At 35.7% G+C, this 10,197-nt stretch overlaps 1 protein-coding gene and 1 long non-coding RNA gene across 2 annotated transcripts; both read left to right on the plus strand.

The window, feature by feature from the left end:
- Window positions 1–3,665: 3,665 nt before the first annotated feature.
- On the plus strand, window positions 3,666–5,287 carry LOC111195999 (uncharacterized). The gene is made up of 2 exons (XR_002651937.2): window positions 3,666–4,668; window positions 4,753–5,287. It is a non-coding gene; the product is annotated as an uncharacterized LOC111195999 (long non-coding RNA).
- Window positions 5,288–6,190: 903 nt separating this feature from the next.
- Window positions 6,191–9,372, plus strand: LOC103025937 (carbohydrate sulfotransferase 12). Its single transcript, XM_007255223.4, has one exon. The coding sequence runs from the start codon at window positions 6,406–6,408 to the stop codon at window positions 7,519–7,521; it is 1,116 nt and encodes a 371-aa protein (XP_007255285.2). The 5' UTR covers window positions 6,191–6,405; the 3' UTR covers window positions 7,522–9,372.
- Window positions 9,373–10,197: the final 825 nt, after the last annotated feature.

The following is a 10,197-nucleotide window of genomic DNA, read 5'->3' on the forward strand; positions in this document are numbered from 1 at the left end:
CATGAAAGAGAATGAGAGTGAGTGAAATATTTGCTATTATTTTGTGGTTACTCAAAATGTGTCCTACATATTCGTCACCACTGTTAGATATTTATGAAAGACATAAAATCAGGCAGCTACAAAGTCAACTACATTTCATTTTCAAACCTTCAGCTCTACTGCATGTTTCAAGATATTTTCCTCTTAACTTCTTCATATTTTTGGACACTGCTAAAACATGTCAAACTACCATCAGTTTTATATGACAAATATTGGATTAGATTATGAAATAAATGTTTTTAAAAACCTCCAAATGCTCGTCAACAGAGGCTAGAATTGTATTAATAATCACAATAAATACCAATATGACTTGTAATGTTTCATTTTTATTCATGTATGTACCCTTATATTTCTTCCATATGCCTTCCCTCTCTATGCACTACTATGCCATGTTGTTTTGGCTTACATAATTTGGGATGCAAATAGTGCACCTGCTAGCTACCTACATATCACATAGTTTACATAAGAACATAATGTTGAATAGGGGCCATTATTTGACAGTTAAAAATGATCTCAGTGATGCATAGTACATTATTCCTGCTGGGAATTACATTATTTTTACTATGATGATTTGATATTTAATGATATGAGGATATTGTACTTTTTATAATAATATTGCTGATTTTTTTATCATTTTTGGACCAAATAGTTAAATGAAGTTGTTAAGTCATTAACTTAACCATCAGATCTAAAATCCCCACTGTCAGAGGAAGTTTTGAGTTTTATTCATTTAGTTAATTGATGTTTAATGTTTTGCAGTGCTATTAAAGTAATAGTCTCTTTTAATACAAAAATATGTGTGGTAAATAAAAACTTGACTTTGCTTAAAGTAACCATTGTATTATGTTAAATAGCTAACAACAGTGCATGATTTAAACACTTCAAATACATATTAGAACCAATAAACAAAAAATTATTAGCTTATTGTATCTGTTTGTACTGAAAAAAAACCCCCAAGATATTTTCTGGATTATTTTCACATATTTTCTGAAAAAGAAAAATAGGAGGTTGCACCTGTACATTTCTAAACAGCCAAGTAAAATTTTGTAATTTAACTCTTTTTTTTTTCGTATTTAAAAGCTGCTTTATCCAAATTTTCAAGAATCAGTGCTATGTTAGGTCGGTTGCCTCAGGAATGTGTAGCGAGTTTTTTTCAGCTGTAAGTGGTCAATTACCATATTTTTCACACTATAAGGTGCACTTAAAGTACTTACATTTTCCCAAAAATCGCCTTATGTATGAATTTTACCAGACAGATTGTAAGGAGCAGTAAAGCTACTCTGCTGAAGTATCATACAGGAGTTTTAGTTTAGGTCTCCAGCACCTGGGCCCGAGTAGTATTATCATTAGCCGCTAACCGTGCTTAGCTCTTTCACCATTCGGAGGTGAGTATATCAGACTGTAATCTGCGTATTAAACAAGATACGAACTGTTAAAACAAGATACGAACTGTTAGCTGATATCACCCTGGCTTACCGGAACAATGAGGGTTCCTCGGTGTAGTACTGTTGGGTGGCATTAGCTGCTAACCGCTAGTGCTAGCGGCTAATGCTAGTCCTCAGGCTTCAGCGCTGAAGAAATTTGGGAATCTAAGCTTACTGTAAATAAATGGAAATGGACTTTACTCACCAAAATAAACAGTTTTCAGTAGAGAAATCTGTGTAGAATAACATCTAGCGCTCGTTTGACTTTAATAGAAAATGTTGTATTTTTAAATTACAGTTTTGTTTACTTTAGTGCTTTACTTAACTTAGTTAAGTACCCAACACCACAACCCAGTGGCGAGACCTGCTGAATTAGAAGGGAAACATGGCAACACCCTGTTTTTTTTACTAGTGTCGCATAATGCACCTTATAATCCAGTGCACTTTATGTATGAAAATAGAACAGAAAATAGACGTTCATTAATAGTGTGCCTTATAATCTGATGCCTTTTAATGCGAAAAATACAGTAAGCTAAAAGATAACTTCTGTACACACCAAATTTGTTTGTGTTAATTCAACACTCTTAATTCTTAATAACAGAATTTGGGGACTACACACTATTAATGCTGTAAAAACTACAGACATTTGTCAGATTGTGCCGATGTGGCTACAGGTTTTTATTAAAAATAAATCACTTGATCACATTAGCTTCTGCTTGGCTGAAACGAAAACCTGCTGCCACTTCAGCCCAATGTGGGCAGTTTTGCCACCCCTGGCATAAAAGGTGTGTTTTTTTTCGTACATCACAATAATCAATTCCAGTTTCTCTGAATTACTATTGAATAAATCCACCTGGATATATGACACACAACTGTTTAGTTCTTCTTTAAAGTCATCAGCAGAGCTATGAAACATCTCATGTCCCACGGCAATATGTACGAATAATGGAAAATCCAACCTCATGCTTACTGTACACAAGTTGCTGCAGTGGGCGTATTCAGTAATTAGCGCAGTTGTTGTAGATCCCAGTAAATCTGGAGTTAAAAGTGTGTGCTAAGAATAAAATTTCCCAGTAAGATATTTCATGAAGCACAAACAGCATAAGGATTTGATGGCTCTGCACAGCAAAGCAGATTTGTCGTTTCAGACTTCGTGCTTAGATTTCAATTTGTATGTGACCAAATTCAATTTACATGGTCTGTAGTCTTATTTACTGGCATAACCTACCATAGCAACAGTGCATGATTTCGAGGGAAGACAGACAGCAGATGTAAAATTATTGTATTTATAGTGAAACATTTTGTTAAATAAACTGGGAGGAAATAACACAGAAAAGTAAACTATAAAGTAAAGTAAACTCACTACAATATTTTAACAGTAAAAACGTATTATTTTATCTAAATTAATGTTCTTGGAAATTCTTGGAAAGTATTTGGTAAACCCACAGGGGGAAACAAAATAAGGCACATACTAAAAAAAAAAAAAAAAAAAAAAAAAAAACATAACAGCATAAACCAGTTCAGATCACTTTAGATGACCATAAAATTCATGCTGGTCTGTTTTTTATATCAGATGTTTAAACATTTACTGATAAATGGACCAGCATGAATCGCACAAAAAAGGTTTTGTTCCAGCAATGATTGTATTTTTAATGTAGCCAACATGGGTATTTACATCATGAGGACAGAGGATTGTTTTATGTGGAAATGAGATTGTTTGAAATGTGGGCACACACATCAGTTCATGCAAATGTATATGTTTATTTATTTTTTTATCAAGCATTATATGTATACATGTAGCTTAAAACAAGGAAAGTAACACCCAGTAATAAGGTTACATTACTTTATAATAGTAACCATGTGAATCATGTTGCAATGGTATTTTTGAACCATTTTTTTTAAGTAACCCGCCAAACCTTGTTAAATAAACCTCAAATGTCTCCAGCTAAACTTAAATGTTAATGTGTACTGTTATATGCTAATTGTAACTACATAACATAATTATCACTTTTGTGCATTTTTAAATCAGCTACAACAGAACAGTGTGGTAGTGTAGTTAATGTTAACTAAGAAGTTAATTGAATCTTCCAGTAGTTTTTAGAGACAGGCTTTAAGTTAAAACAATCACTGTAAAAAACAGAATAAACAAAATGTTATTAACTAAAAAAGTATTTGTGGTTAAGCTGATTGTAGCCAGCTATTGTGGGTGTGTGTGTGTGTGTGTGTGTGTGCGTGCAGGTGCAGGGGGCGTGAACGAGTTACGTCATTAACTAGGGCGCCAGCATTAGCGAGTCAGTGTGGTCCTGCAGGCACTTATATACGCACCTATAGGGGGTCCTATTGAAGGTAGCACTGTGTGGCTAAGCTAACGCGAGTAGCAGCGTGGGCTGGAGACGATTCTCTGAGCTAGTGAAGTACTCAGTGAGAACAGGAGTGCCCGAGGCTGAGCGACTGTGAGTGGCTATAAATAGCAACAGTCTGTGTTTGTGCCTGGCGACGTGATCTAAGAGGTAGGCTGGCTAATTATATGATATGCTGGGGTTAAGTTACACTGTTTGTTTGTTAACTCTTGGCTAAGCTGCTTGTTAATCACTACTTATTCTGACTAACTTTTTTTTACACTCTGTTTGTTTGTTAGCTCTTGGCTAAGCTGCTTGTTAATTCCTACTTATCCTGACTAACTTTGAAGGTATTTTTGATCAGGTAGGCTTAAACTATTGCACTTTTTAAAGTTCTGTAATAGTTTGATTATTTTAGCTTTGGTTGCTACCACTATATTTAACTGCTACCACTATAGTTAACACTAGTACTCTTTCGAATAGTTATCTGGGGGCTCTAGGTAAGATGTATGTCTCCATATGCTCTGTAATAGTAGGCAAGTGTCTGCTGCATTCTAATTGTACATTATTAGAGACACTATGCTTTTGAGCTGCTTTAGCTCCATGTGCTGTCCTGTAATAGTTTGAGTGTTTTAGCTTTGGTTGCTGCTATTATATTTAACTGCTACTACTACATTTAACACTAGTACCATTTCTAGAATGGTCACTTGGGGACTTTAGGTAAGATATGTCTCTATGTTCTGAACAGAATGCAAAATGGGTTTTATATCATGTTTCAATTGCTTTTGTGTGATCTATTTCTAATAGAGGTTTAAAGCTGCTACCCTGTCCATGGGCGAAGTTAGCATTCCACCTTGAGTTAAGTGGTATGTCTCTTCTGGTAATTGAATGCAAGTTGCACTGTTTTTATGTGATGAATGTATTAATGTGTGTTTTGTGTATTTGCATAGAGAGCCACAGTTCCAGTGGTTGCCAGTTGCTGTTTTCTGCTCTTTTTTTGTATTTCTTTTTTATTTTTTTATTCTACCATAAATTTTGTAGCACTAAGTGTATTAACTGCTCAGGTATTTTTAAGTATTGTGGTTTTTAATGATGTGCTCTGTATAGACTCTAGCCTAGTGGTAACCACGTGGTACAATTAGTCAATTTTAGCTGTGGCTATAATTGTTACTGGGACTGGGGGTTTGGAGTCAACCATATTCGGCTAAGTCCTGTTCACTAGAAGTGTGATTCTTTTTTTTTTGTACTTAGTTTATTTTATTTTTAAGTTTGCTGTGCAGTGATTAAGTAAACTTTATTCACGTGTGTTCTTTTGGTCCTATTGGATTGACTTCATATTTCTCCATACCCTGGACCCAGTGGTCATGGGTAAATTGTGATTTTCTTAAATTTTTATATATATATTTCCTCTCACCCAATAAATGAAACTGACAGTAGATTTGACTTTGGTACGGTTTTAAATAAATCATTGTATTTTGTACTACAGTCAAGTTCTTGTGTCTTATTTGAGAGTTCCCCTTACTCTAAATAAAATAAGTAATTTAAGGGGTGGCGTAGTCTGGTAACCCCTAGTTAGGGGGCGCTACATATAATATATAAACATGCAGTAGTTTCTTTGCATGACGAAAATCACATGAAATCCAAGCTCACTGGTTCAACTGAGTTGCATGTCTAGACAGGAGAGGAGTGCAAAATGAGGGAGAATGAGAATTAGCTGGTGCAGAACATGCTTTTTCCACAAGGGGATGCCAGGGGTCTACTCTGTGCCTGAAGCTTTACCTCTCCACAAGAAATATTACAAATGGGATAAAAAATATCGCAGAATCCGTCATACTGTGTCCTGTCTTTAAATCTACACCACTGTTTTGTTCCTTTACTGTGCCTTGTGTAAACAACCAGATGTTTGTCTAGAGATTGTTTCTTTGTTTGTGTTCATTGTTTCCCTTTGCCTGTTTCTTGCAATTGGCAATGAGTTGATGAATTGCATCAGTTAATTCTTTTGCATACATTCATACCGACTCTTGAGCAAATAGGGCACGTTGCTTCAGAGCAAACATGTCTTGGATGGGTTAATATATCATCTATCAGTAAGATCATGAAAAAGAGCACAGTATGGAAAGCATAAAGCAAATCATGGACAGTTTGTCAAATTGGTGGCAGACATTCCTTCTAGTAAATACATTCGTCCACTTTTTGCTGCAGACAGAGTACACACACACACACAGCTTGTCCAGTCCTTGTAAAGACCTATTGCCAAAGGAATAAGACTCAATGGGGCAGATAACCATGAACCAATCAGCACACTTCCTAATGCCAGGTATGGGCTAGAAGTGTATAAAGCCCCCTCCCAGAACTAATCTTTGGAGCAGTGGAACAGTCTTCTCTGGATTGATTGTGTTCTATCCAACAAAAGCAGGATTAACTCTAACAGTACTCTTGATTTTGGAAGAGACAATGAACGTGCGAGCAGGTGTTGGGCAGAAAAGGGTTAATATCATCATCCTAACTTTTCCCCACCCCCATGGCTTCTCACGTTTCAGCTACCTTGACACTGAATTTTCCAGTTTCACTGCCCTCGCTATTCTCTCCTACCATACCCTAAAATGAAGAAATTAGTTCAGCTTTTCTTTATTTTATTTCTGGGGTGTATTATTCTCATGTTTTATATTAATTCTTCATTTAAAGCAAAACATGAACATTCTCAACCACAGCGGGAGACTGTCAACAGCAGCTACTTTGTGTCTGACGAGGAGATGAATGAAGAGGACGAATGGGCTGTGGATACAGAGCTGGAGATCAGGAAATGTGAGAAGAAGATTCACTCAACTCCGATTCCTCTGGAGCTCAAATACAGACAATACGCCAGAAAGAAGCGGATTCATGACCTGTGTGACAACAATGGTACCTTAGGCATCAATGAGAAATGGCACTCAGTGGATGAAGTCCCGAACTCTGAACTCAGCAACCTGCTTGTGGACGACCGGCATGGGATCATCTACTGCTATGTTCCAAAGGTTGCATGTTCCGAATGGAAGAGGATCATGATTGTTCTGAGTGAGAGTCTAAAGGTGGACGGCGTTCCCTACAGACACCCTTCAGACATCCCTGAGGAACAAATTCATGGCAACACCACACAGTATCTAAACCAGTATCCAAGAGAGGTGATGAAACACAAACTGCAGCACTACAAGAAGTTCATGTTTGTCAGAGATCCTTTCGTTAGACTGATTTCAGCCTTCAGAGACAAATTTCTAAAAGAAAACCAGCCATTTTATAAGTACGTTGCTGTCAAGATTTTGAAGAAATTCAGCAAAGTCCATAAACCACCAAAAACAGCGAAGGAGGCATTCACCGCTGGCATTGTGCCATCTTTCTTAAATTTCATCCAGTACATACTGAGCTTACCAGAAGAGAACTACACACTACTGGATGAGCACTGGAGACAAGCTGCTCACCTGTGTCACCCATGCTTGATCGATTATGACTTCATAGGAAAAATGGAGACTGTAGAACAAGATGCTGCTCAGCTTCTACGAATGCTTCAGGTCGACAATATCGTCCAGTTCCCAAAGAGCAGAAGCAACAAAACAGATGAAAGCTGGATAAAGATTTGGTTTCCTGATATTCCCACTGATTGGAGGAGGAACCTATACAAAATATATGAGACAGACTACATATTATTTGGATACAGACATCCTGAAGATCTTCTAAATGAATGAAGCACTTAGAAAATTTGTTGTTACTGGTTTAACTCTGGTTTATCTGAGATGATGAAACAATTTGATTTGGGTATTTTTTTTAAATAAGATATTTACAGGTCAAAAGTTTGCATGAGTTTCTGAAGGTAAACTTGTAATACTTTCCTTGTTTATTTTTGATGTGGATGATTGTAATTGCAGATATTTTTAGCACAAATATTTTAGTTATTACTTGCAAGAAGGCAAATGTTTTGCACTACAGGTTTACCGTTTCTTTATTATTTACCTTAAGGAGTATTAACCCTTAAGGCTTTTCAATAACTACTTTGAATTCTTTAGTCACAGCTGCGAAAATAAAAAAATGTGTGTATGTAGTTATGACAAAGAGACGAATCAGGATATCCTAAGGATTTTTGATAAAACATTTTGATAAAGCATTTTTAAATCAAATTATTATTATAATAAAAATCAATTATTATTATTAATTGGTGTTATTATTGTTGTTGGAGGTGGTGGTGGTGATGGTAAAGCTGGAAGTATTACTACTAAATAAATTCTACAATGAGAAACATTGAAAAACATTAAAAGTGTTCCTAAATGTTTTGGCTTTATGAGGCCATTTTAAACAGGAAATGCGTGGTTTTGGTAAAGTGTAAGATTGTTGTTAAGCTTCACCAACAGATCCTAACCCTGCATTCACATTAGCAGGTGATGAGACACACGCATCATCCCAAGTTTGCATCTTGTGGGCGATCAAGCTAATATTATGACATTCTGTTCCCTTCAAAACATTCCCATGTCTGTCTAAATGAAACCTTAAGTTAGCTAACAGGCTAACAGCTAGCACCTTAGCAAAAATCATGTTCCAGATAACTGAGGCTCAAAATATACATCACATGAGTGAATGGTCTTAGGAGTGTTCTACTCTTCTACATCCCCCCAGTGACCACCATATAATTGCACATAATTATGCAAATTGGGGATGGGAAAAGGGCCTAGTCATGCCGCTGTTACATATAAATTTTGCTTCAGAAAAAAATGACTGAAAAGAATATGTCTCTTTATTTTGCGTACAATAACAGAAAGTGATTCTTGACTCTGCATACACTTAAAAAGACCACTAAACCTGTTGTAAACACTGTTCAGTGTAAATTTGGATCCTATCATCATTGTCTTGCTTAAAGCTACACTATTTTGCATAACAACTTCAAAATCATATTGATATTCCACTGACTTTTAATAGAGAAAATAGTGTCTCTATCATTGCTAATCTGAGCTTGATGCACAGCTAACTTTACTATGTAACTTTGGTGAGGCAGGCAGGATATTGCTTGTGAGAACAGTGTAATGGTGCATGGCATTTATCTGTTGCAGTGTAATGTTACTTTGTCAACTTAGTCCACATAATTATTTTACTTCAGATGCATTTTAGAAATGCATGTGTAAAGTGTGTCCTTTAGTGTGATCAGTTTTTACCCATCCCGATTTAGTGTTCATGACAGGTCCATATATTAAGCATTCTAGATATTTGGTGTGGGCTTGTGAGACAACGGTGATCACTCAGCAATCACTAGACAATCACTCGCATTGCGTCTTTCAGACTTTCACACAAAGCAACCGAGCCATGGCTGAACGAATGGTGATTTGACTCCAGTCTTAGTCTTTTTTCCAGTTAGTCAGTGACTAAAAAAGAACATGAACCTGGCCAAATGCTGCTTTGAAACATTTTTGGGTTCCTGTGTTGTCCTTTCAGTTTTACTGTTAAAAAGTTCATTTCATAATCATCTTTTTATTTAATCAGTGGCACTGGCCCTACTCTGATGTCCAGCTGTCTTGGTCTAACATTTGTATTTATTAATTAAACTACTTCTGTCAACAAAACAATGCATATTCTTATTCTTTATCATAATCCTCACATAATGCTGCTCACTAGAGTAAGGACATATTTGGAAATATGTTAATTACTCTGGTACATGATTTCACTTATTTATGATCACACAAGACACTTTCAATCTCTGCTTTGGTGAAAATCAGCAGCGTTTGCCCTTACCCCGACCCACCGCATGCACATTCCTGCCGCCTCCACTCGTAATCCAATCATAAACTAGAGTGCTTGAAATTTACTTCCACATGAATTAAAATCCAAAATGTATTTTAGGTTATAATGAATAATAATTAGGGCAGCACAGTGGTGCACAGTCCAAACACATGCTGTCGTTGATTTGAAGATGCTGAAATTGCCCCCTTGGTGTGTGTGTGTGTGTGTGTGTGTCCATTGATCCACACTGCAGTTCATAATATTTATAACTAATGTCTTGAGTTTTTTTTTTGCTTGCAATGATTATTAATTTTGCATCAAAATACCAGCCATGCAGCTGTTATCCTTAATGAAGTTTATTTATTTATTATATATAAGTATTTTTTTTCTCTGCAAGTTCTTCTCAGTGCTGAATGCATTAATCATAATTTAAGCATTGAGTGCAGCCAAATCAAGAATCTTGTGTTTATTATTATTATAAAAAATAATAACAACAATAATAAAAATAATAACAATAATAACAATAATACTACTAATAATAAATGCTATTGTTTTATTATTATTATTATTATTATTATTATTATTATTATTAGTAGTAGTAGTAGTATTGGAATAAATGCGTATATTCACTATTTCATTTATAGTTTATTAATATATAA

This window comes from Astyanax mexicanus, chromosome 1 (assembly GCF_023375975.1).
Source record: "Astyanax mexicanus isolate ESR-SI-001 chromosome 1, AstMex3_surface, whole genome shotgun sequence".
Taxonomy (NCBI): Eukaryota; Metazoa; Chordata; class Actinopteri; order Characiformes; family Acestrorhamphidae; genus Astyanax; species Astyanax mexicanus.

What these genes read in the sequence shown, in the direction of transcription:
- LOC103025937 (XM_007255223.4), top strand. Translation starts at nt 6,406, where the DNA reads ATGAAGAAATTAGTTCAGCTTTTCTTTATTTTATTTCTGGGGTGTATT.